Source organism: Neofelis nebulosa, chromosome 1 (assembly GCF_028018385.1).
Source record: "Neofelis nebulosa isolate mNeoNeb1 chromosome 1, mNeoNeb1.pri, whole genome shotgun sequence".
NCBI classification, from domain to species: domain Eukaryota; kingdom Metazoa; phylum Chordata; class Mammalia; order Carnivora; family Felidae; genus Neofelis; species Neofelis nebulosa.
Genome location: NC_080782.1, coordinates 46,912,185 through 46,939,215, shown reverse-complemented (window position 1 = coordinate 46,939,215; position 27,031 = coordinate 46,912,185). Strand labels below are relative to the sequence as shown.

Genomic DNA, 27,031 nt, shown 5'->3' with positions numbered 1-27,031 from the left:
CGGGGGCGTACTGAAGTGTAGACGTGGGCGGGGGCGCCGAGGGACAAACATAGGGAGGGGCATTGAGGGGGTACCTGACGAGGATAGAGGTTCTGTCATGAGAAGGTAAAAACCGCAGGACCAGGGCCAGAGGACCCGCAGACCGATGGGAGATAGGGTGGATGAAACAGCACAGAAAGCCAGGCATGGCGGGAAAGACTGAGGGACAAGCCGGTACAGATGCGTGGAAAGACGTGCAGAGGAGATGATGGGGGTCTGATGGCGGGTATTGCAAGGTAGTCGGATGCTGGAGGGTGGCGGAGACCTCAGACTGTAGAGACTGGGACTGGCTTGGTCGGCGCCGAAAGAGGAGAGGGAGGAAGAAAACCCCTACGGGGCTTTTGTGACCCTTCGGCTGGGAAGAATCGGAAGTCAGTATAACGTCTGGAGGGTGGACTGGGTGAACCGCGCGGGGAAGCGGGAACTGCGGAAGACCGGGAGAAAAGGTTGGAGTGGAGGATCAAGGGCCAATCTCGGCATGGGGAAGGGCTTGCTGTATCTTGAGCCTTCCCTGAAGCTCTGTAAGCTGTAGCTTCTATTGCTTTAAGCCTCCCGATCTATCCACGATAGCTAGCAAGCCCCTGAGCTTGGGGTTAGGTACCCAGGGCATCACACACCCAGAAGGGCCTTCGGAAAATCTAGTCTAGCACCCCTAGTCAGGCCACTTCTCTGCTGGGCAACTTGGGGACTAACAATGACCAAAGGCCCAAAGGGACTAGCCCAGGGTCATAGGGTCATGCGGTCAAGCAATCATTTAGGGATGGGTAGCATTGACCTGGGTGGGGGTGGGGGGTGTTCAGGGGGCGGGAGTGTTAGGTGAGCACTTGTACCTATTTTGGTAGTACTAGGTGGCTTGGCATTAAAGAGGTTTTTGGTTTGTGCCCTGATGAAAAAGGGAAAGCTACCAGTTTCCATGTTTAGGAGCAGATGCTCTGTGATCTTAAATTTTCTTCAGTGACCTTGAACGTGTTTGTACTCTCTCGTCTAGTAATTTCACATGCAGAACAGCCATTTCAGGAAATTGGCCTACCAGAGAAAAATTTAAACAACGATGTTCATTGTAGGATTATTTATAAAAGGAAAATAGAAAAAGAACCTCAAGTTCCACAAGAGAAGTGGTTAGGTAAACTACCTAACATCTTCAGAGTGAGATATTTTGCAGTTATTTATGATCTTTTCAACATTTAAGGTAGTTTCAACATCACTGTAAATGTTTTCTATATAGAACAATTCATCATGGACTCTTCAACAAAGAATTGATGATGAGTTGGAGAAGTGCTGTATTCATGTTAACTTAAAAATGCAGGATTTAAAATTGCATATGGGATATGTGTGTACATATAAGTTAAAAAATAAAAAAAGGAAAGCAACTATTTGTGCATATGAAATCTATCAAAGTACTAATGTTCTAATAGTAATTATTATCATGGGTAGTGGAAATATGGTTGATATTTTTCTCCTTTTGGTCTACCTTTGCATTTTCCCCAGGAAGCAATTATTGCCTTTATAGTAGGAAAATATAGGATGAAAATTAATAGGAAAAAAGGCACAGTTTAATAGAATGCCTCACTCAGAGTTCATACATTCAGAAGTAAATTATTGAACGTATTACATACACCCATTTCAGGGTCGGCCACAAGAGAAGAATAAAACATAATCTTTACCCTAAAAGAGAATATCTTCTAGCGGGGGGAGCTCAGACACATACCCAGAAAACAGTTGGGTGTCTATACAAGGCAGTGTGTGATGTTGGCTCCAAAGTTGACTGGTACGGATGAGAGGTCTACATTTCCCACACATATTTTGCCCTTAGATATTTTTCAAAACAGCACTTACATCCAGTGCCAGGCTGCTACAGTACACACAGCTTCTTCGCCAGATTTTCCCCTGGCATTGCCCCTGGAGCAGGGGAGAATGGTGCCTTTTCCTTTTCCTAGATGGGTTCTGTCTCTCTGTCTCTCTGTCTCTCTGTCTGTCTGTGTCTCTCTCTATGGAATTTATTGTCGAATTGGTTTCCATACAACACCCAGTGCTCATCCCAACAGGTGCCCTCCTCAACGCCCATCACCCACTTTCCCCCCCCTCCCACTCCCCATCAACCCTCAGTTTATTCTCAGTATTTAAGAGTCTCTTATGGTTTGCCTCCTTCCCTCTCTCTAACTTCCCCCCCCCCCCCGGTCTTCTGTTAAGTTTCTCAGGATCCACATATGAGTGAATACATATGGTATCTGTCTTTCTCTGCCTGACTTATTTCACTTAGCATAATACCCTCCAGTTCCATCCACGTTGCTACAAAAGGCCATATTTCAATCTTTCTCATTGCCATGTGGTATTCCATTGTATATATAAACCACACCTTTATCCATTTGTCAGTTGATGGACATTTAGGCTCTTTCCATAATTTGGCTATTGTTGAAAGTGATGCTATAAACATTGGGGTACAAGTGCTCCTATGCATCAGCACTCCTGTATCCCTTGGGTAAATTCGTAGCTGTGTGATTGCTGGGTCATAGGGTAGATCTATTTTTAATTTTTTGAGGAACCTCCACACTGTTTTCCAGAGTGGCTGCACCAGTTTGCATTCCCACCAACAGTGCAAGAGGGTTCCTGTTTCTCCACATCCTTGCCAGCATCTATAGTCTCCTGATTTGTTCATTTTAGCCACTCTGACCGGCATGAGGTGGTACCTCAGTGTGGTTTTGATTTGTATTTCCCTGATGAGTGACATTGAGCATCTTTTCATGTGCCTGTTGGCCATACGGATGTCTTCGTTAGAAAAGTGTCTATTCCTGTCTTCTGCTTATTTCTTCACGGGATTATTTGTTTTTCGGGTGTGGAGTTTGGTGAGTTCTTTACAAATTTTGGATACTAGCCCTTTATCCGACATGCCATTTGCAAATATCTTTTCCAACTCTATCGGTTGTCTTTTAGTTTTGTTGATTGTTTTTCATTTGCAGTGCAGAAGCTTTTTATCTTGATGAGGTCCCAATAGTTCATTTTTGCTTTTAATTCCCTTGCCTTTGGAGATGTTCCTAGACGGGTTCTCTATCTCAGCTCTTGGGGTAGGGGATGCTCCTTATCTGCTACTCCTGAATTCTTTAGAGTTCTCTTTACTGTTTTACTACTGTGCCCTGTTATAATTCATAAATCTTTATATTAGCTTTCCTCTGTTCAAATTACTGTGTGATTTCTCTCTCTTAATTGGACCCAGACTGACACCCTCAGTTTCTGTGTAATTTTGTGTGTGTGTGTGGGGGGGGGAAGGGTGGTGCACATGCTTTTAACTACCATTTATAGACAATCCTATAGTCTTTCTTCAAGGAATATTTTATAATTTCTCCTCCCTGTTATTATGTAGTTTGGTTTTAAATAACAATTTTTTTTTGGAAAAAATTCTGAGTTTTCTGCTGGGGGAGTAAATCTGTAACTCCAGAAAGGAAATATAATGAAATATTCAAATAATGAAGAAATGAATACAGAGAGAAGCTTCTGTGATCCTTGTTTTGCCTTGTGTAGGATTTGAGATTCTTGAAATGGCCAAGAGAATCTGCTTTACTACATTTATAACTTTAGGTAATTAATTTACAACAGTTCCTTAAGTGCTTGAAAGATCTTGCTTTTTAGATTTGTAAGTCTGCCCTGTTGGGCATTTAAAGTGTTTGAGAAAATCAGACATATTAAATTTGTAATTGTAGTCTGAAATGTCTAAGGAAATTTGATTAATTAAATCTGTAAGCCTGTTAAATGTTTAAGGAGGATTGAATCTGCTAAACTTAAGAATTAATTCAACAGTAATCAAAGAATAAGTGAAAGTGATTGTTCTTATCTTTATATGAAAAAATCACCAGATTTATAAAGGAATAACAAGATTTGTAAATTGAACATAAAGCCTTTAATAAAAGCTAGGTTTTAAAATGGCAACTTGACTCAGTAACTGTAATATTCTTTTCCATCCCCAAGTCTACCTTCAGATAATTAAAATTACAGGCTGATAACCCCCAACTCCATAGTTCTAGCTGAGGCCTCTCCTCAGAGCTCCAGAAAACAGCCTCTGGAGCTTAGATGCTCCAGAGGCATCGCAGACCAAATGTTCAAGTTAAAAGCTTCAGACAACCAAATCCGTTAACTGCGACCTGTACCACCCTTGATTCTCTCTTCTTTCACCCCACTCCAAGCCCACCCATCATTGAGGCACTTTCTTCTCCTTCCAATAGATATTTAGAATCTGTCCCTTTTGCTTCATTTCCTATGGCCAGCGGTTCAGCCCAGGCCACCATCACCTTGTGTCTAAAGTGCTTCACTGGCCTATGAGCTGGTCCCTAAACCACTCTTTCCTGATGGAGCATCTATACAAACCAAACCTTGCCCCACTTCTCTTAAGCCCCTCACCAGGTTCCCAGTGCATTCTGACAGTGCCTCCTGCCATCTCTTTGCCCCCTTCCCATGCCTCAGCTCTGTTATTCTTCCTTAAGTTCCTCAGATAAGCCAGACTCCTCCCTACCTCAAGGTCTTTGCATTGGCAGTTGCCTCTACCTGGAAAGCTGTTCCGCTCACTCCTCCCACAGCTGGCTCCATCCTCCAAGTCTTAATTTAAATGTCACCTCTGCAGAGAGTCTTCCCTGATTAAAAGGAATTTTTCTTCCCAGCCCCTGCCCATTGCTATGCTCCATTCCGTGCCTTTTCTTATTAGCATTCATCACAATATTCAATGATTCTATTTTATTATTATTTTTGTGGTGGGGCTGTTTCTCCCATTGCAATATAAGCTCCACAAAGGCCAGGACCATGTCTGCCTTGTTTGTTGTTGTTGTAGCTCCAGTGCATACAACAGTAATTCTCCAATTCTGGTAGCTAACAAGAGTAGGGACCCCATAAACATTTTTTCAATAAATTAAGTATGTCCAACTCTACCAAGACATTTATTAAGTAATAAAAAAAGATACAGGGCACTACATGGAGTATGGATTCCATTTATTTTTCTTAAAATTTTTATACCCAAATACACATATTTGGAAACACAAGAAACTAGTAATTGTGGTTGCTTCCGTGGTGGGGACTGCAGGTCAAGGGAAGAAAGGAAGAATCTGAAAATTAAAAAAAAATTTTTTTTTAACTTGAGAGAGTGAGCAAGCATGAGTGGGGGAGAGGGGCAGAGGGAGAGAGAGTGAATCTTAAGCAGGCTCCATGCTCAGCACAGAGCCCAATGTGGGGCTCGATCCCATGACCCTGGCACCATTACCTGAGCTGACACCAAGAGTCATATGCTCAACCGAGCCACCCAGACACCCCAGAATTTGAATTTTATAACCTGTTCCTATTGGATGTTTTACAACGTGCCTATATTTCTAATAATAGTAAGAAAAACACCATCTTTTGGTATTGTAATTTAACAGGAAGTATGGAATACCAAAAAAGTTGGAAGAATCTCGGAATAAAGGACAGTCATTTAAATGGAATAAATTAAGCTTTATGAAAAGTCCACAGCATGAGCCTATTTTCCTCATTTCACTGAGGACGCATGAAAGTGTCCCCTGGCTCTGGTCTGCAACCTGGCACTTGACAGGTGCTGGCTATTGGCCAACGGTAGCTCTTGGCACTGTGGCTAAGGGCAAAGGCTCTGGTTTGAACTCCAGCTCTGCCACTTTACTAGCCGTAGGACCATTGACAACTTATGTGAAGTATATAAGCCTCAGTTTTCTTCATCTGTAAGATGGGATGATAATAGTACTTATAGGGCTATTGTGAGGATCAAAAGTGATATTGTAAAGCACTTAGCTTAGTGTCTCGTACATAGTAAGTGTTCATTAAGTGGTAGTTATTATTTCATCCATTTTATGCTGACACCCCTTGTACTCAGGTTCAGATTTCTGCATGTTAGAGAGTGAGACCTCACATTGCAGGATGGGAAGGTGGTGCTGCTGATCTGTTAATCGTTCAGTTTCCACACAGGCAGTTTCCATATCCATCTGTGCAGCAATGATTGGGAAAGTGCTTCATTATTTTGTTGTATCTTAACCTCATCTTAAAAAATTATGTGGATGGAAAAATGAAAGCACCAAGAGTAGTGATAAGAAGTGTGTGTATGTCAAGAAAGTGAAAAGACAACCTACAGAATGGGAGGAAGTGTTTGCAAATCATACATATAAGGGACTTGTATTTAGAATATATAATGCACTCTTATCATTCAACAATAAAAAGACAAGCCAATTAAAAAGGGGTAAAGGTTTTTTTATTAAAAAATTTTTTTTGCGTGTGTTTTTTAAGTACCAGAGTCCACTGAGGCATTTTATTTGCACACATGTATTATATCCCTAGAAAAAAGAACCCCGGGATTTTCTCTCTGGTGTGTTTTGCTTCTTCATGATGCCAGCTGAGGTTGTCAGTGAAATGAAACCAAACTGGTGGGACAGGAGCAGACTATTCTGCCATTTTTCTAGCTGTACATCCAATCTGGGGCTGATCACACGTGTTTAACCTGCCCATGAAGTTCACAACAATTTTCCCAGCTCTGTGATCATCCATGATTTCAAATTCACCAATGTAACCATGCTTCAGCATCATAGTTAGAAACTGGAAGATGACTTTGGAGCATGGACTAAGAGCCTGGTGTTTGCCTCTCTTTTTGGCATTGTTCATGCTCTTGAGAGCATCTGCCAGGACATTCATGCATGCCATAATGGCGGCACGAAAAGATGGTGGACAGAGTGACAGGTTTCGAATAGATATTTCTCCAAAGAAGATATACAGATGGCCAAAAGCACATGAAAAGATGCTCAACATCACTAATCATTAAGGAAATGTAAATCAAAACTACAATGAGATATTACTTCATATCTACTAGGATAGCTATAGTACATAAGACAGGTAATAGCAAGTATTGGTGAGGATGTGGAGAAGTTGAACCCCACATACTGCTGGTAGGAATGCAAAATTGGTGCACCCATCTTGGAAAAAGTTTAACAGTTCCTCAAAAAGTTAAATGTAGACTTACCATATGACCCAGCCATTCTACTCTTAGGTATCTACCCAGAGAGATGAAATGTCTTTCAACTGATGAATGGATAAACAAAATGTAGTATTTCCAGACACATTATTATTCTGCAATAAAAAGGAATGAAGGACTGACACAATATGGATGAACCTTGAAAACATTATGCTAAGTGAAAGCCAGACACAATGGCCACATATTCCATGATTCCATTTATATGAAATGTTCAGAAAGGGCAAATCCATGCAGATGAGTGGTTACCAGCGGCTAAGGGACTGGGGAGCTTGGGTGGGGAGTGACTGCTAATGGGTCCAGAGTTTCTTTTTCGGGGGACAAAAATGTTCTGAAATTAGGAAGTGGTGATAGTTGCACAACCTTGTAAATATACTAAGAACATTGAATTATACACTTTAGGTGAATTAGATTTCAATAAAGGAAGTATGTGTATCATTAACTGTAATTGACATAAAGGTAGGAGTCATTGGATTTATTGAAAGGAATGAATCTTCAGTCTCCACTTGATGTTCTTAAGCACTTTTTTTTTTTTTTAAAGTAAGCTCTAGGCCCATTGTGGGGCTTGAACTCATGACCCTGAGATCAATAGTTGCATGTTCCTCCAGCTAAACCAGCCAGGCACTTCCTTATGCATGTTTTTTGATTAGTAAAGAAAAATAATCAAATTGAAGATATAGTAGGAAAGGCAGGATTATATCATCAAAGATTGCGTTCAAAAATGCAGGTGTAATTGAAACTGATAAACCCTTTTTTATTCCTTAGGAGCAAATGTGCCCTGTTGATGGAATACATTTTTTGTTTGACTTTTTACTTTCGACATTGGTCACATTTTCAGAAACCAATTCTGTATGGGAGTGGGGTTGTATGTGTAGTCTGTCATGGGGAAACAAACCTTTGTGCTTCTCCTTTCTTTAATGCTAGATGACCAAGCAAACTTCTCCTAAGAAAAAATTCAGCTGATACTAGGAGGTTGCACATAATTATTTGGGTTACTGGATATTTGGGTCATTGGGTCTAATGCCCATAAAAAAATGAACAACTTCAGATTCATATATCAGTCTTCCATGAGTTTCATTAGGAAAAGTCAGCCCTGGAAAGCTGTTTAGTTTTGGCCTTAACGAAATATGCAACTAATGGTGACATAAATAATAAGGGTTATTAATCAGTTTCACAAAACTAACATTTCAGAGATAGGTGGTGCGTTCATCGGCAGCTCAACAATTTCGGAGGTCCAAATCAGTCCTCCTGAGAGCTGGGGATAAAACCGTGGACTAGAAGACACTAAACAAGTAAACGAATGAATAAAATAATCAAAGTACTCCTCATTATTACACTGATGCTGTGTTTGCAAATGTGCCTACTCACCAAAATAGATTTGTGACCTCAGAACCGATACTTGCAGCACCTCGGAGGTCACCTGCAGCACCTTGGAGGTCACTTGCAGACGTGTGCATGTGCAGAGTGGCAAAAAATTGGAGTTCCCCCAACATGCACGTTCCCAGCTGAGGTCTAGCGTGCATGCTCTAAACAAGTATCCTTTTCGTGGGCAATGTGGTGTCACGTTTTACATATTTTTGTGCTTTTTGTTGGTGATTTTGGTTTAAAATGCCTCCCAAGCATGGCGCTGAGGTGCTGTATGGTGTTCTTAAGCACTAAGATGTGTCTATGGAGAACATGTGTGTGTTAAGTAAATTTCATTGAGGCATTAGTTCCAGTGTTAGCCCTGAGTTGGATGTTGACAAATTAGTGACCTATTATTAAATAAGGTGTCTTTAAACAGAAATGCACATAAAACAAGGTTATGTATTGATCGTTTGATGAAAATGTTTCGAGCAGAGGCTCGCAGGAGCCTACCCCTGCACTTCCCCTAGGGGCGTGGTTGTGTTTGCTGATTCCATGTTCACAGTGACTCAATAGAACATAACTACTGTGAACAAGGAGAATGGACTGTATGTCAGGATAAGTGCCATGAAGGAGGCTACAAAGGTGCTCAGCATGCCAGAAAATGATGTGTGTGGGGTGGGCCTGTTCTTGACAGGGTGTGCCGGAAGTTTCTTGGGGGTGGGGATGAGCTAAGCTGGGACCTAAACTCTGACAAAAAGCTGCCAGAGGGAGAACATTCCAAGTGGAGGGACCACTTGGTTTTGGAGGTGGGAAAGACTTGGCCTGTGAGGGCCTGAGCCCTGCTGGGGAGGTGATGGAGAAGCAGGCAGGGGCCAGCCTGGAAGGACTGTTAGGACCTGGCTTAGAAGTTTCGGTTTTATACTAGAGGCCTGGGGTAAAGTCACAAGCAGTGCAGCGGTAATCAGGTGTCTCTGGGTCCTTGTTTGTTCTCATCACTAGGCTAAAGAGGTCACAGATTATTCCTTATTCATCTCTGTATTTCCAGGGCTGAGGACAAAGGTGGAGCCAACTACTATGGGCACCCAGCGTGGACCACCGTGGGCCCACAGTATATATGTCGGTATGCATTTGTTGTCTCGATGACCAAGCCCTGGGATTCTGCAGCTGTAAAGAAACCATAGCAGGGACTTTTCCCAGAATGTGGACTCCAGCCTCATGAGGACTCCAGACCCCAGGATTCCAGCCTCAGCATCCCAGGCTGAGAGGCCAATGCTGGGGGCGGGGGTGTTTAGCTCTAGCTCCAGCGAAAGTAGACCCACCATCCCCTTCTTCCCATCCCCAGGCAGGAGCTGGCAGGAGATCAGATGCTACTTCAATTCCAAGTGGCTCATGAACAAAAGCTGTGAAGTTGCTAAGAAACCTGCTTCTCTGAGGGTTCACCAGGTTTTCCTTTGTTTCTATGGCAGTGTGTGTGTGTGTGTGTGTGTGTGTATGCGTGTGTGCATGCACACCAAGGGTCGTCACCCTGCCAGCTCTGAAGCAAGTCAGATTGGAAGGTAAGGATTGCAGACTTCCCTGGGGCACCTTCATGGGCCCGAGGATCACCAAGCCAGGCAGCCCAGGCACTGAGGGTGAACAAAGAGGAAACGGATGCCCGTGGCCAGAGGTTAGCAGAGCTGTAAGCAGCTGCAGGAAGGGAGCTCTGGATACTGAATCCTGGACCCACTTCAGCAATAGCCCAGAAGCCGTAGGGTGGGAGACACCAACAGAACTGAAAGGGGGCCCCACTCCTATCCCCTAGGTTAGCTTGGAAAATAAATCCCTAACAGCCTCAGGTCTATTGCAAAATACCAGATGCAGGATTTGTACAACTGTAAGAGTACGGGCTGACCATTATCTACTTTGCTCCCCTTCTCCCCATTGTCATGGAAAATCTGAGGCCTAGGGAGGGGAAGGGACTTTCTCAAGAACACACAGCATGTAACGGATACAGGAGCACTCTTTCTCAGAAGGCCTGTGGGCTGTGAGTGGAGGAAATAAAAGCCTAAAGTGTAATCTGAAGCTGTATTCTTCACCCGTTTGTCCATTCTTCAAATACTCATTGAGCCTTTACTCAGTGCCAGGAGCCCCCAATCCCCAATTCCAACTAAGGACAGAGAGAGAGAAAAATCCAAAATTGTTGGCAAATTGCCAAATTTTCCGCCTCTGCTCCCGAACAAGTATGCCACCAACCACTGACAGAGCTCCCACTGTGTGTCCAGCTAAGTGCTTTAGATACCTTGGATTCTACCCTTGCTCGCGGGCTTGGGAGCTGAGGAGCTAGAACGGATGAGACATGTTAATTCCCCCCATCCTCCCACCTGTCCCAGTGGGGGAAGGACCTTTCCTCCCAGGAATCAGTGATTTCGAGAAGGCAACTGAGGGCCAGCTGCCCTGGAGTTTTCACTCTGCAGGCCCGAGGTGCCAACTATGTGCCCAGCAGCTTGAGAAAGTCATTCCTGGCTATAAACATCAGTTGAGGGCACATCTGATGCTCTCACCCTGCCCAGTTAAAAACCCTCCAATGGTCCCTACTGCTTTAAAAATAAAGCTCAGAGACGCCTTAACATGGCCTACAAGACCCTGCAGAGTCTGGCTTCTGCCCACCCTTTCCTTCTTGTCTCTTTTTTCTCACTCACTCTGCTCCCACCTCACTGACCTTCATACCTGTCATGTTCCCTCCACAGGGTCTTAGCACATGCGGCCCCTGCACCTGGAATCTTCTTCTCTCTCTTCCTCTGTCCCTAGTAAAAGAATTTAATCTTTTTAAAGAAACCATTAAAATTTTAGAAGAAAATTAACAATATCCATCTTTTGGTTCCAGGGCTCAGGCCAGTGAACAGATTTCCACCCCCTTAATCTGCCTTTTCCAAGACGTGGTGCACAGCGCCCTCTGGTGGGCTCTGAGTGACAGCATCAGCAGGCAGCTTGGGCTGGCGGTCACCGGTAGTCCTACACTAAGTTTCAACCAGGGAACCAGAGGTGGGGCTGAAAGGATCATCCAAAAACTGGCCATTTTACGGCAGAAAACTGAGGTCTAGATAGGGGGCAGGATCTGCAGAGCCAGGCCAGCCAATGCTGTTTCTAGAATGTGGTATTACACAAATGATACAAATCTAATATTCAAAAGCGTCGTAATATTTTGGTAGGTAGACACCTGTGGCTGATGGGTGAGCATCAGAAATAAAGCCATTTCACCTTGTCCTGCCCCCCTGAAATCTTCCATTCCTGGCTGTAGTCTGTCAGACCCTTTGTGGGCTACCCCACCTAACCCTGTGAGCTCACCTCCTGTGCCTTCAACACGGAAACTCCCTCCTGCTCAGGGTTCTTGCAGTAGTGACTCCCTTTGCCTGGAACTCTCTCCCACAAACTGCCTCTTGGCTCAGACTCCCTCATGTCTTTCAGCTCTCGCAGAGACACACTCTGACCGGCCTACCTAATGTTGCCTCCCAATCCAGTCTCTGAGACATCTCGGTTTATATTCTTCATAGCCCTGCTCACATCTAGAGTCATCTTGGTTGGTTGGTTGAGATCCACCTTCCTCTCTAGAAGGACAGCTGTTGGGGACTTGTTCGGTACCTGGCAGAGGGCCTGGGTACCGAGCAGACACTCCCTGAATACGTGGGGAATGACGGACTGAAAAATGGTGCATGCCAAGAACAAGCCAGAGAACACATTAGAGAAAGTCTGGAGGTTTACTCAACAACAATCACAATTGTACACAGTAAGTCAGTTCATCACAAAGGCTCACTTTTCCGGGCAGGAGAAGAGAGGTTGGTGGTCTTGAGCTCTCTGTTTAGAATCCCAGTCTCCATCTCAATATTCCCTGCCTGTAGTCCCTTTGGGATCCCACGCTTCACGCCCAAAACAGAGCAGGAGCTCAACCCTGTTGTCTGGAGAGGCTGAATCAAAGCCATCTGGGGAGCGGATGCTAAGAGGACCTTGTCACTTGGGATGTAGGTCCAACACCCACCTCAGAGGCGGCAGTGGGCCTTGGCCTTGGCTCAAGATCAAGTTTGAACTGAAATATTACTTCGATTTTCACAAAGAGCATCGGTGGAAAGTAGAAAAGAATTCCAGAATTGGACTGCACTCCTTGCCCCTCTCCCATGCTTAAAAATCTTCAGAAAACATTAAAAACGCATTGCCTCCCAGGAATTATAAAAGATCGCCCAATCTGTACACACTAGAGACCACTGAAGCAAGGAATCCCCAGTCATAGTAATTCTCGGTTACTACCGTAAAGTGCTTTGCCACGCTTTTGAGATTCCAGAGACTAGAAAAATGAAGATACACAGAAAGAAACAGGGATCCATTTTCAAGGGTATCATCTCTTTCTTAAGGAGAGAGAGAAATTCGACAGGTAGGTTTGGAAAGTGAATATAGGGTGCACTTGGGGAATCTATATGCCGCATCTTCAACAGGAACTGCTCTTTCTCCCCTAGGCCTAATGTCACCCCCCCCCCCCCCCCGCCGTGGAAGTGCCCCCCTCTGCCTCTGAACTAATTCTTCCACAAGGGGAGAAAGGGGTGGTTCCTGGACTATTTTAAAAGTTGAAAGCTCCAGGGGGAGGCACACGGTAGAATGGCTTTTCACACGTGTGCCTGAACATTTAGCCACCTCCAAAGGCCTTGTATTTACAGCAAAGAGGCTCTCTGCATTCCAAAATGTTTTCGGAGATCCCCCTCTGGAAAGGCTGCTGGTGAGCCACACGGTCATGATGCTTTCTGGCCGCACCCTGTTTTGTGACCTCATGCTCAGAATAAAGGGAGGCAAAGGGGCCCACGTTCTCACCCATGACCCAGATGAGAGCGTCTCCACAGGTCCTGGCTGCTGTACTGAGCATCGGCTGGCAGTGTGGGCAGGAACCTGGATCTCTGAGACAGGTGGTTTTCAAAAAGGAGGCCAAAGCAACCAGCGGTATTTGTAATCAGTCAGTTGGTCAGCTGAGCCGTGAACCTCTTCCTTCCCCTCTTACACACTTTGCCGAGTCCCAGCACCTCCTGGTGAGGGCTCAGCAAGTGCTGCTCAGAGGACCTGCCCATCCCCAGTCGAGGGTGCAAAAGCAGATAATGGGACGGAGGAAAGCTGAAGCCCGCTTGCTGCTGCACCTGCTTTCCACAGGAGTCCCGGTCTTGCCGAGGACACTGTCACCCACTTGGAATGGGACATCTGGAAACCTAGCGAGTGCATTGCACTCCGTGTGGGGGCTGGGGTGGGGGACTCCAGGCATGGTCTACAAACAGGGCCCTCTCCCAGGGGTTGCTGAGGTCCTTCTAGGCCACAGACAAAATGAGTTGTCCAGCTGCCCTTTTAACTTGGAGGGTTACTTGCCATGAACTGGAACAACTCCAGCCTCTGGCCCTTGAGGGGCATCTCTGCCTCCCAGATCCTGCCCTAGGCCCAACGTCTCCTGCTTGAAATCAGAAGTTAAGAAACACACACTCATCCAACAGAAACTGCACACACTACCACGAAAGGTTCCCCTCCCCCGCCCCCAACCCTGCCCCTTTATGTTTGTCTAGCAAGGCACTAGGAAATTGTTCAAGTTTAGGGATTTGCTGTACATTTGCATTTTTTCTTTTTAAAAGGCACAGTTTTTATTTTAATGATGCTGCTTTGCTCTCTGATGATGAACCCTCAGTTCTCCAAACTGCAACTCTTGTTCTCCTAGATCCCAGAAGGGGCCTCATCTTTGGACTCCTTCCTATGGAGGGCCACTTCTAAAGATATGGCACTCGTTTGGAAAAGACACGGAGGGATCAACAAGAAGGGATCAAGCAAGCTGTTGCACGCACAGGGGCCACCTCTCCTGGGGACAGGTGGCCAGGGCAGGGTGTGTGTGGGGGCAGAAGTGGAGGAAGTGATGCTTTGCCAGCTATATGCTTAATTGGGGTGGTGGTGGTTAGGAGTGTTTTATCTGCCTCCCCGCCCCTGATAACTGATGGCCTTGAGATCAGCCAGCATCTCAAAGGCAGATTCATGGCTCTGTTCCCAGATTAATGTCTCATTTAATTGGTAAATGACACAATCGAGAGACCCAGCTCTAATTGGAACACTGATTTCAAGTATTTCCTGGACTAGCTGGTGGGAGCCATAGGTTGTAGAATGCGATTTCCATTTCTGAATCAGTGGGTGGCAGGTTGGTCGCAGAAATGCTTCCTATTAGCTTGGGAGCCCTCTGGGAGTCCGACACATAATTAAAGCAAAAGGTAAACACGAGGGACTGGCATGGACCTGGGTGTCTGCCTGTTCGTGGGACCCTCCTCCACTGCAGCTGTGAAGGCGGTGGAGGGTGCAGGGCTTCGGGTCTGCACTGTGGACCGTGTCGTACCGAGGCCTCCGGTACAAGCTGACGGACATGGGTCACCCACCCCCTCCCCCCCGACACCACCAACCTCGGATTTCAAAGATTGTCTCTAGGTTGCGGGCTGGATGCCTTAACTATATTACACTTGGCTGGCTCTTTTAAATCGCAGCATTCTAGAAATGCCAACTGGATGCTAGAATACCAGAATCCTATGTGGCGTTCTAGTTTGTGATCCAATGATACAGTTCTATAAAAATTCTAGAGTTCTATGTGAGAACTGGAGCCGCAATGAGGTCAGAGGCTGGGCATTTCGCCCCCGGTCCACCTTGGAGGCCTCCAGACTTTGTGAGGTGAGCACTTCACACATCTGCTCCTTTCTTGAGGCAGGTAATCGCCCAAGAGAGAAAGAGGAAAATGGAAGCACTGATAAGGGAAATTCAGCCAGAATATCTGGTTTGGAGGTCTTCTACTAGGCCTTTTCCATGGGCCCAAGTCATCTGAAACCCAGCCCTGAAGAGCTGGTGGCTGAGCTGTCTTGTGCCCAGAGAGCAAGGAGAGACATCCCATGTGTCCATGGCGGCAAAGGAACGTCTAGGGGTCCCGCTTCTGACCCCAGGCCTGGCAGCTGGCCAGTGTTCAGTACCAGATGCTCTGAGGGCCCAGGTACGGCCTTTGAATGCATCGCCTGGGGCTGTGACAGAACAGAAGCCGGGCAGTAACTGTAGTTACTCAGTTACTCCATGACAGGCAGAAACTAAATGGCTGAAACCAGTGGCCCCAAGAAAGACTCCCTCCCTCCCCTTCTGCAGCGGACGGACGGCAGAGGTGCTACAAGTGCCCAGACGGACAACAGGGGCTTCTCTTTCTAAAGGGCCGTCACATACGAGCCATCTCAAGGCTAGGTAACCTTGTAGGACCCATTTTCGGGTGGCCTAGGGCTGCCTTGGCATTTCTCCCACATAATGCCCAAAGGAACGTGGTGACAAAATTGGTAAGGCCCTCCTAGATTTCCATGATGCCGTCAGGGATTAAAGCAGGCACTGCTCTTTGTGGGGCCTCATGTGGGGTCTGTTGTCCACCCCGCAGCTACCACTGGGCCTCAAGGAACAGGTGGGCCTCCTGCTCCAGCCGTCAGAGCCCTCTCTGCCCTAGACCTGTTGGCCAGCGCCTTTCACGTCACGCTGCCCACGGAAGCCCTGCCTCCCTCGGGAGGGGAAGGCTGCTGGCAGCGCCAGGAGAGGACCCCACCAGGCCCGCTGAGACACCAGGGCTCAGTTCCTGTTGAATTTTTCCAAGACTGTCGAGTTGGTGTGTTCAAACAGCCACTGCTGGGTCAGAGAAGAGGGGTTGCAGGTGTTCATGAAGATCCTGTGGTCACTTTCACTGCAGTCCATGCAACTGCCGCTGACAGGGTGGTACAGGGTCTTGTCCTACGAAACAGGTAGGTAATCAGCAAGGCGACGCTGGGGATCTGAACCAACGGCAGCAGCAACGATAGCAACTGGGGAGTGAGGCAGCGGCCGGCCGCATTCACTGACCTTCGAGGCCTCCCTGCTGAGGGCACAGCGAGACCCTGCCCGGCCTCCCCCGTAGGCGGCCTTGCCCTGTGCCTGAGCTCTGACTGGGGGGATGTGGATGGAAGTGACCTGTGTGCCACTTCCGGGCCTGGGCCCTAATCATGCTCGTCTCTGGCCCACTGGCATCGGTTCTCATGATGGTGGTGGTGCTGGTGTTTTATGGATTCAGCTGCCAGCATGTAAGAGCATAGAGATTTCACATAAAAACCTGGCTTTCTGGCATCTCTCAAATGGCAGAGAAGTGGGACATGGCGGGTGTGTGGCGCGAATGCACGGGCGAGCATGCTCTGTGGGGGGAAGTGAGGTGCTGCATGCCCGTCTGCTTCTCTTTGTTTAAAACCAAGCAGGTTGCCCTGTTCCACCCACACAGCCCGCCTTACTTTGCGGTATTTCCACAGCTGGTTGCCCTTCATGCTGTGGCAGTCATAGAGGGTGACCGGGCTGGTGTTGGAGATGGCATCAAAGCAGAACTTCTTCGTGTGTTGGGGGTCTCCAGGTCGGATGTCCTCTCTCCAGGTGAAGGTGAACACCTGTACATACAGGGACATCATTATAGGGATGGCAAAACCGGGGACTTTCTTTTTTTTTTTTTTCTTTTTGAGAGAGCGAGAGTGCATGTGCAGGGGAGGGGCAGAGGGAGGAGGGGGAGAGAGAATCCCAAGCAGGCTCCACGCCATCAGCACAGACCCCGACGCGGGGCTCAATCCCACAACCATGAGATCTTGAGCTGAAATCAAGAGTTGGATGCTCAACCAACTGAGCCACCCAGGCACCCCTCTCTTTTCTGTAATGATAGAAAATGTTAAACATTGAGATCCAGGGAACAGTATCGACCACACCTCTTCCAATCATCCAGCTTCGACAATTACCAACTCATGGTGAATCTTGTTACAGCTTTACCCCCCCATCACAACCCCCCACCTCAACGTTATTCTGAAGCAAATTACAGACATCATATCATCTCAGGTGAAAATACTTCACTGAAGTGCCATTATAACAATAAAAAGTTATTGCAAAGTCCTCAAGGTCATCAAGTAAGAAGAGTTCAAGTGTTCTTAAATTGCTTTGTAAGTTTCTTTTCACAGTCTGTTTCAATCAGGATCCAAACCAGGTTCACTGTTGTATTGAGTTGATAAGCATTTTTTCCAGCAGCTTTACTGGAGAATAACTGGCATACAATTAACCACACACATTTAAAGTACATAATTTGATATGTTTTGACTCAATTTAATTTTAATTTGACTTGTTTTAATTTCTGATTCTTCATTATTCATGTATAGAAATACAATTGGTTTTCGTACCTCATAACTTTGATAAGTTCATTTATTAATTCTGGTAGTTTCTCTGTAGAGTCAATAGAATTTTCCACAAAGGTGATCCTACAGTCTACAAATAAAGATGATCATATAGTCTACAAATTATTTTCCTTCTTCACCCATCTGCATGACTTTTATTTCTTTTTCTTGCCACAGGTTAGTACAGTGTCAAATAGAAACAGTAAGGTCAGAGTCCCTGTATTATCCCTGATATTAGGGGTAAAAAATTCAGATTTTTACCATTAAGTTTGATGTTAGCTGTGGGTTTTCTATAGATGACCTTGATCAAGTTGAGGAAGTTCCCTTATTCCTGGTTTGCGACAGTTTTTATCAGGAATGAATGTTGGATTTTGTCAAATGTTTTTTCTGGGTATAAGGTGATTATGTGGTTTTTCTTTTTCAGTTAGCATGGTGAATCTATTGATTACTTTTCTAATGTTCAACCAATCATGCATCCCTCAGATAAATTACACTTAGTCACGATGTATTATCCTTTTTACACACTGTTGGATGGGATTTTCTAAAATTCTGTTTAGAATTTTTGCACCTATGTTCACAAGGGATACTGGTCTGTAATTTTCGTATATGGGTCAGTCTGGTTTTGCTACAAAGGTAATGCTGGCCTCACAAAATAAGTTGGCGAGTATTCCCTCCTTTTCTGGAAAAGTTTTTGTAGAGTTGTAACATTGCTTAAGTGTTTGGTAGGAATTACCAATGAATCTATCTGGGCCTGGAGTTTTCTCTGAGGGAAGGTTTACAACGGCAATGCCCGTCTCTTTAATAGAACCCTCTGTTGTCTGCTCTCTTGAAAAGAGCGTTTCACACATTTTCTCTTTTTCAGTTGTTTCTGGCGGGAGAGTAAATCCAGTCCCTGTTACCCCTACTCCATGTTGGCCAGGAGTGGACCCCATGGTGGCAAAGTAGTGGTTGTGCCAGCTACTGCTTCCTGATTATCTCCCGGGTGTTCTGCATTTTAGACTCACATTTCTCCCTTTTCAGGCTCACGAGAGCTCTCTGCTCAGGGTGTCTGAGAGCCCCAGGGAATATCGATCCCACAGGGGCAAATGGGCTGCCATGCTTCCCATTTCAGAGGGTGGAGGCTGGCACAGCCAGGCAGCCAGACATCATTTTGTTCCTTGTCCGAGTGAATCTTCAGGCATTAGTGTGGACTCTGCCATATAGTGAGGCTATCCCAGGTCGAGCTCTCCGCGCACGTTCTCCCAGGCCCTGTGCTCTTCCTGGTCTCTTTTGGGGTTCTCCTTCGTGGGGTGGGTGTGGGGAGCAGCCACACGCTGCCCTGAAGAATTCAGGAGAATCGGTGAAGGAGGGCCACTTCCAATAACTGTTACCAAGGGAGGAGAGGAAGCAAGGACTTCAGAGGGAGGGGCAGACACTGTCAGGCCGGGCACTGGGCCCATCTGAGAGGCGGTGCTGTTCCTTCGCCGTGAGCGTGCCACACACCCCTTCTGAGCTCTGTTTTTGCAGAGGCCCCGCAATATGGGCTTCTATCAGTGTGCACTTCCAAAATGTCAGAAAACCCATAGGAAGGAGACTATAAAAATGTTCCCTCAAACCAAGAGTCAGTGGATGCAGGATGCGGTGTGATTTTAGGGTTAACCGTTGGTGCTGGGGGGATCACGGCAAGTTAAATGCAGTTTCTTGAGGGTCGTGGCTTTTTCTGCACCGCTGACCTGTAGCCTTCATTCTTCTGATAGCACCACCTGGGCACGATCCCCTGGGGAACTCACTCTCCTCATTCGTCTCCCCGTCTTTCAGGTGAGGCTAACCACACCACAGGCTCCAGGAGTGGGCATGTGATGTGGGCTTGATCAACATGAGGACTGTATCACATCCCCTATTGTAACTGGCTCAGGAAAGCCAATATGTGAGCACCCCACGGCTTCTCCAGAACTCTGGAAAGGGACATGCCTTTTCACTGGCGGGTTGGAAGCCTTTGCTGCTGGTGGTCATATCTGCCACCATGTGGGAAGAGCCGGATGAAGGATGAGGCCAACAGAGAGGAAGAAGAGTTGAGACCCTGGAGAGCTCCTGATGACATCATTTAAGCTCTTCAACGGCATACATGAGCCAATATGTTCTTCTTTTTGTTGAAGGCCATTTGGGCTGAGTGTCTGTCATTTGCCAACAGACCCGATTGATGATTTTATTGCAATGTGAAAGATTCCTCTTTCTAAGGTGTTCAGAAAGCTCTTATAACTCATCCCCTGGGCTAGCTTTTGTGACTCGTCACTGACCCTTGGCGTCTCTCTCCCTGCCCTGACCATGTGAGCATTCCAGGCCACAGATGGCCCAGGAAAACCTGGCCGCCAGTCCCTGAGAAGTGGCCCTTACCTGCATGTTGTTCCAGGCAGCCTCCCCACGGCCCCGGACACAGCTCTCCAGCCTCAGCGGGGAGCCCAGGGCCCCATGCTTCGTGTCAGCACACAGCCCTGTGCCCACGTTGCGAATCTGAAAGAGACAGAAGGAAAGAGTGGACTAATGAGGCACCTTGAGATAGTCCCCTGGGACCCCGCCGGGATGGAAGGAGGGAACCCAGCAGAGACATCGGATGGAGGAAGCTCTGCATTATCTTAATGAAGCTTGCCCTGGGTTGGTGGACGTGCCTTGCACTTCTCAGTACAGGAATACTCAGTCCTCAGAGAGGAGCTCCTCCAAAGCCAGCTTTGTCCTAGAGCATGCAAAGTCACAGGGTGGCAGTGGGGACCTGGAAGTTGAGGGGGGTTGGTATTCAGAGGACTCTCTGGCTCCATTCCTGGAGAATCTGATCCAACAGTTCCAGGAATGGAATTTACTCCCATTCCAGGAGACGCAGGGACCATATCTTGAAAGCCACCCTAGAAAAGGACGGGGCATCTTTGCTGTGGGGTCTTGGCCTTAAAGAGCAGGTGAATGGCAAGAGGTTCTCGATCCAAAAAACAAGAGTTTCAGTAAGACAGGGTGTGGTGTGGTGGGAGGAGCACTGGGCTGGAGCAGAAGGCCTCACTGCTCACGGTTGGTCAGCACTCACTACCTGAAGGCCACCGTGCCGTGTAGGTGCATCGTGTAGTTCCTGCCTCCCTCACAGAATCACTCCTATCTTGACTGAGGGGTTGGGTTGGAGGTGTGGTGGCCGTGAAAACGTGCTCCTCAGTTGCCCTGCTGCAGGGAGTCTGACTGCCCGGCCGCTGTGTCCGGAATCCACTGTGATTGAGTGGAGGCTGTGCTTCCCATGGGCTGCTTCCAGCCAGCGATGGAGCGGGACAGGGGGACTGTGGAGGCCCATTCCAGGGAGATGCCGACTTCTCTGGTAGGAGACTTGGCTTGAAGACTGCTCAGTCACTTGGCTCAAGAGCATCCTTGCAGTGTGGGACTCCTACGGCAGCCCTTCTTCCTCCCCTTTCCCATGCCCAGAAGGCAGACCAGCCCCACAGCAGATCTCCCAGCCTCTCCTGGCTCCCTTCTCGTTCCTTCTCTCAGGGGTTCCCCCAACAAGTCTCTTGGTGTCTGCTTCTCGGAAGACTGGCCCTAATACAGGGGAAAAAGCCAATAAACTGGCAAAGAAATGAAGAGCTTCATGAGGGAAGCCAACACGACACCTCCTCTACAGTATCTATGCTGGTGTTAGATGGGACGGGCCAGACAGCTTAGTCAGGAAAAGCCCCTCTAACTTGCTGTATGAATTAGAACAAGCCATACCTGGTGTTTCTGTTGGCTCAAACCCCTCACTCCTTCCTTTGGTAACAGCACCCTGATTTTCTTTGGGACTACCGCCCTCTCCCCACTCTGTGGCCTGCCAGAGTATCTGTCCACCCCTGCTTTCCCCCTTCCTCCCGTGGCCACAGTGATTGGTGCAGACCTAAGAATCAGACTTGATTCCTGGAGCTGTGCTGGCTTTACTGGGAAGGAGGCATATATTTTCTGTTGCTGGGCTAGCTTCAAGCTTCTGGAAACCATCTTGCTACCCTCAGCATGAGGCTAACAGAAATGGCAGCAGAGGTAAACAGGAGAAAAAGCAACTGACATCATTTGAGCCCCTGGATCCATGTGTCTGAAGCCACAGCTACCCAACGTTTCTATGAGATTCACTACATTTCTCTTTTCACTTCAAACTGGACTTCTGTCACCTGCAAGGAAGGAGATCTAACCCTTATGCTCCTTGTCCCCCAGCCCCGGTATGTCCATCTATAAATGAGTGGTCCTCTCAGCTCAGACACCAGGAGCCAGAGTCTGGTGACAGAGTGCTTCTTCTGCTAGAAGATGGTCTGCCTCCCCCAGCAGGATGGGCTTGAGGAGTGTGACACAGGCAGTGGCCCCAGGACCCTCACTCAGAAAGGGCTGTCATTGGCTTAAAGCTCTGCTGTCGTGGTCTTAAAAGTTTTAATAATAGTGTTGCTGTAAACTTTGGGGTACATGTGTCCCTTCCAATCGGCATTTTTTATCCTTTGGATAAATATATAGTAGTGCTACTGCTGGGTTGTAAGGTAGTTCTATTTTAATTTTTTTGAGGAACCTCCATACTGTTTTCCAGACTGGCTGAACCAGTTTGCATTCCCATTAACAGTGCAAAAGATTTCCCTTTTCTCCACATCCTCACTAATACCTGTTGTTTCCTGCGTTGTTAATCTGAGCCACTGGGACAGGTGTGAGATGGTATCTCATTGTGGTCTTGATTTGTATTTCCCTGATGATGAGTGACGTTGAGCATCTTTTCACGTGCCAGCCAAATTATGGAGAGCTCAAGTGTTCGACTGATGAATGCATAAAGAAGATGTGGTTTGTTTACATATATATATGTGTAAACATATATATGTAAACATATATATATGTAAACATATATATATATATATATATAATGGAATACTACTTGGCAATGAAAAAGAACGAAATCTTGCCATTTGCAACAACGTGGATGGAACTGGAGGGTATTATGCTAAGTGAGATGAGTCAGTCAGAGAAAGACAGATCTCATAGGGTTTCACTCATGTGGAATTTGAGAAACTCATCAGATGAACATAGGAGGAGGGAAGGAAAAATAAAATAAAAACACAGAGAGAGGCAAATCATAAGAGACTCTTAAATACAGAGAACAAACTGAGGGTTGCTGGAGGGGAGGTGGATAGTGGGATGGGCTAAATGGGTGACGGGCCTTAAGGAGGGCACTTGTTGGGATGAGCACTGGGTGTTATATGTAAGTGGTGAATCACTAAATTCTCCTGAAATTATTATTACACTATATGTTAACTAACTTGGATTTAAGTTAAAAAAAATTTTTTTAAATAATTTTATCTTTGAACTTGTCAGTGGAATCTGATAGGACAAGGGAGCATGCATGTGAGCAGAGGTGATAACACGGTACACGGGCATTCGCTGTACCTTTCTTCTGTGATGCCCCAGAAGCACAGAATCCTTGGGGTCCTGCGTGCATGGGAGTTCAGCAAGACTCAAGTTACAGGTAAGACTAAGTGGGGTGCTGGCATGCCTGAAGGCCATGCTTTCCGACCAGAACTTGACTGCACAAAGAAGGCCGAGGTATTCAGAGACACAGGAAGAGCCAGGGAGCTCTAATGGCCTCTTACTTGCATTACTTCCCTGGACCTGCAGACCACTTTCCTTACCAGCGGAAGATAACAACACAGAAGGAAGGGAAGAAGAGGGCAACCCCCAGTTTTTCTTTCTGCTCTTCCTCACGCATCAGCAAGCCACAGGTAGAGTGGGTTTAGAAAGTATGCATTATCGGGGTACCTAGGTGGCTCAGCTGGTTAAGCAACTGACTCCTGGTTTTGGCTCAGGTCATGATCTCATGGTTCGTGAGTTCAAGCCCCACAATGAGCTCCACACTGGAAGCACAGAGCCTGCTTGGGATTCTCTCTCTCTCTCTCTCTCTCTCTCTCTCTCTCTCTCTCACAATACATTTAAAAAATTTAATAAAATAAAGTATGCATTAGCAACAAGTGAAATAAAATCAGCTGAGTTAGCTTTGTGCTGTGTTTGCACTGTTCTGGTAAGAAATACATATGCACGTACAAGGGTTGAAATACAGATTGTGAAATTTCACCCATCTGGCACATGAGCTAAATGCTCTTCTATTTGCATTTAAAACTCACACTGCATAATATGAAGCTGAATGGTAAAATTTATGCTAATATTAAAGTTTTAATTTTTCTCTACTTAGAACATTAAGTAGCATATAAAAAACCACCACAAGGCTAGAGAGACTCAAGAAAGAAACATGTTTTATATTTCATGCCTTAATTGGCACTCTTTGCCTGTGTTGTGAATAGGGGTTCCGCGTTTGCATTTTGCACCGGGCCCTTCAGACTCACCTCTCCCCAAGCTGCCGCCGGGGGCTCCACCGGCGGATAAAATTTGGGCAGGTCCCACGCGATCTTGGTCATAAACCACTTGAAACTCTTGCAGTTAAGGGAGCTGCGGAGCTTCTTCTGGGCGGCGACGTCCCCAGCAGACAGGTGGCGGTACTCTGGCCGGCGTTGGTAAATGTGCTCGGCGTACTCGTCCATCCACACCTCGGCTACTCGCTTCAGGTTCTGGAGGGCGACAGGGAGGTGGAAGGGTCAGGCCCTCCGAGGGGCTGAGGCCAGGGGCGGGGAGGGGGGGCTGGGGGCAAGGATCCTGGAAGTTGAGGTTCATCTTTCTTATTTTGTGTTGCATCAAAGACCCTAGCCCACCATGTTTTTAAACCCTTCTATATTTATTTATGCATGTTTTAAGGACTCTACAGCTTCTGGCTAAGAGATGGCTGTTGTTTTACCTGTGCATCTTCCACCCCCTTTTTCTAGCTGTAGCCTCCCTCCTCTGCTTCTGTCCTCTCTCTCAAGTGGCTTCAGGAAAGGTACATGAACCAGCCCGGCTAATGGGAACCAGCCGTGACTCTAGGGAATTGGTCAGCGACCACGTGACTCACGCCAAGCCAATCAGAATCAATGACGTTAGCACGGCGATTTCACTGGAACTATTGGGCAGAATTGCTCTTTCCACTTGCATTCATTGCTGGGTAAGCTAGAGGCCAGAGCTGCTGGGTCATATGGAAAACCTGACCAAGGCTGAATGAATGAAGCAGAACTGAGGGCTGGACGAGGAACACGTTCCTTTTAGTACCTGAATCCAGCGAACCTGAAGTGAGCACTATCTTGGGACTTTCTATTAACATAAGTCAGTGAATTCTCTTTCTGCTTATGCCAGTTTGAGTGGGGTTTCTGTCATTTTCTATTAAGAGTGCTGACCAAGTACCCTGGTTGAAAACAATAATTTGCAACCAAAAGTTGTAATTCCACCAGCAGCTGGAATTTTAAAAAATCCTTTGAGGTGCAAAGCTTGCTGCTTCTTTGAATATGAAGCACAGGGATGATCGATATAAAAATGACAACCACATTACTGGCAAGTCAGTCAGGAAAACAACCTGTTTGTGAGCAGACTTGGAGATAGAGGGAAAGTGAATTCTTCTGTGTAACTGGGATGAAAATTCCTTATTTCATCTGCAGTTGTAGACACCACCTGCTGAGAACTTCAGACAGCTGGTTCCAGAAGAGCACAGCTTCAGTGTTCAGGGGGAAATTCTCTGCTCCAAAATATCTTTCTCCAACCCCTGACTGTTGCCAGAAATCTGCCCTTCATCCCCAACATTTAACTCTACAGGCTTTATTGCTATCATAAAGGATTTTCTCCCTATTGCAATCCAAATTTTCTTCTTAAGGGGAAAAGGGAGTTAGTATTTTAAACTGTTATCAGTCATTCACACTGAATCAGTCATTCACACCTCAGTGTGAATGACTGCTCTAGAAGCAGAAGATAAGGCAGGGGTGGACAACTATTTTGTGTAAAGGGTCAGATCGCAAATATTTTGGGCGTTGCAGACCATATGGTCTTAACTCTGAGGTGGTGGAAAAGGAGCCCTAGATAGACATTATGTAAATGAATGGGTGTGGTTGTGTTCCAATAAAACTTTATGGACTGAAATTTGATTTTCATGTATCACAAAATATTCTTCTTTCATTTTTTCACCCTAACTACTTAAAAATGTAAAAACCATTCTTAGCGCCCAGGCCACATGAAAACAGTTTGCTGACTCCTGAGCAAGGAGGAAAGAAGCCATCAGGAGGGGGCCCCATGCCAAAGACAAAAGTTTACACTCACTCTTCAATTTTGCTGACTCTGAGTTTGGGACTAGGAAGCTATGGAATTTCCTTGCTGATATCAGCCTCATTCTTTCCCAATGGTGAAGAGACTGACAGTAGGTTAGAAAACAATTAAGGAACGTATTAAACAATTAAGGAACAATACCAGGCCCCTGCAAGGCAAAGGCTGGGCTTAATTTAAATCTGTGCCCCGAGGAAGCTGAAAACCGAAAAAGGCTTGCACTCCCAAAGTCTCTCCTTTTCCCAGGCGGCCCACCTAGGTCCTTCAGCACACTAATTTGCTCATGCCACAGGGATGGTGAGGAATTGTGGCTTCACTCCTCTCTGGCTGTTTGTCCTGGAATCTGTACAACTTGAGTAAGACTTTGGTTTCCCTCTTTATGTAGCTCTTTTAGGGCTTTTAAACCGACCTCTCCTTGAATCTATCAACATGATCTTCTAGGAGATAATGCTCTAGAAGGATTTGGCTGTTAAAACACTAAGCAAACTTGTGATTTGCTTTATGATTTAATGTATGATCTGCAACTCAAATATGATCTGCAACTCAAGGAGGGTGGCAGTTAGATACTTGGACACAAATTCAGGGGAGCCTGATTCAGGCATCTTTGTGGTCCTGCATATGTATGTGGGGTGCCCCTCATATCATTCATTAGCTGGTTTAAAGTCGACAGGAGACTGAAACAGTACAGACAGGTGAAAAAGAAGTTAAAATGTTTCAACCCAGAATTCAGAGAAGAGGCTGAAAGAAACTTCGCAGTCTTGTTAAGAGATGCTGATACCAAGATGAACAGCTGTCACTGTTTAAGCAACAATTGCTCTGTGTGCCAGGCACGGGTCAGACCTAAGTGGCTTTGAATTCTGGCTCTAGTTAGTTAATGTCTCTACATTTCACTTATCTCATCGCTCCAGTGGGGATTAAAAACAAGTGAAAATTAAGTGAGACATGTATGGAAGATGCTTCGCCTGAAGTCTAGCCCACAGGAAACTTTTATGTGTTACTACAGTTAGCTGTTATTCACTGAATTCATCTGTGGTTCGGTAAAGAGGAGGTGGGTGGTGCCTTTTTACGAGGCAGATCTTATAAATGAGTGGATAAGAAAAGGATGCTTCGGGAATAGTCCTGCTCAGGGCTCAGAGGTGTCCCCATGGTCCCACCACTCCTAGTAGCTGGGAGTCGCACTCTTGGGCTTCCTGACTGACGTTGTTCTGTTTTCCTGCCTGGCACCCTCCTCTGGGATTGCCAATGGGAT

General features: G+C 46.3%; 1 protein-coding gene and 1 long non-coding RNA gene across 8 annotated transcripts in view; one reads left to right on the top strand and one right to left on the bottom strand.

Annotated features, from left to right (window-relative positions):
• The first annotated feature begins 64 nt into the window (after nucleotides 1–64).
• LOC131506918 (uncharacterized) lies at nucleotides 65–9,823 on the top strand. Its single transcript, XR_009259224.1, has 2 exons — nucleotides 65–275; nucleotides 9,432–9,823. It is a non-coding gene; the product is annotated as an uncharacterized LOC131506918 (long non-coding RNA).
• A 2,278-nt stretch (nucleotides 9,824–12,101) lies between these two features.
• The window catches only part of GALNT10 (polypeptide N-acetylgalactosaminyltransferase 10), a 223,090-nt gene continuing 208,160 nt past the window's right edge, over nucleotides 12,102–27,031 (bottom strand). For all 7 annotated transcript variants that reach the window (XM_058720956.1, XM_058720982.1, XM_058720988.1 and 4 more), the window contains 4 exons: nucleotides 23,952–24,173; nucleotides 19,981–20,097; nucleotides 16,693–16,842; nucleotides 12,102–16,165 (listed from right to left, as the gene is read on the bottom strand). In XM_058720956.1, the coding sequence (XP_058576939.1) occupies nucleotides 16,007–16,165; nucleotides 16,693–16,842; nucleotides 19,981–20,097; nucleotides 23,952–24,173 (648 nt within the window). In that variant the 3' untranslated portion in view covers nucleotides 12,102–16,006. The remainder of the gene's footprint in view (nucleotides 16,166–16,692; nucleotides 16,843–19,980; nucleotides 20,098–23,951; nucleotides 24,174–27,031) is intronic.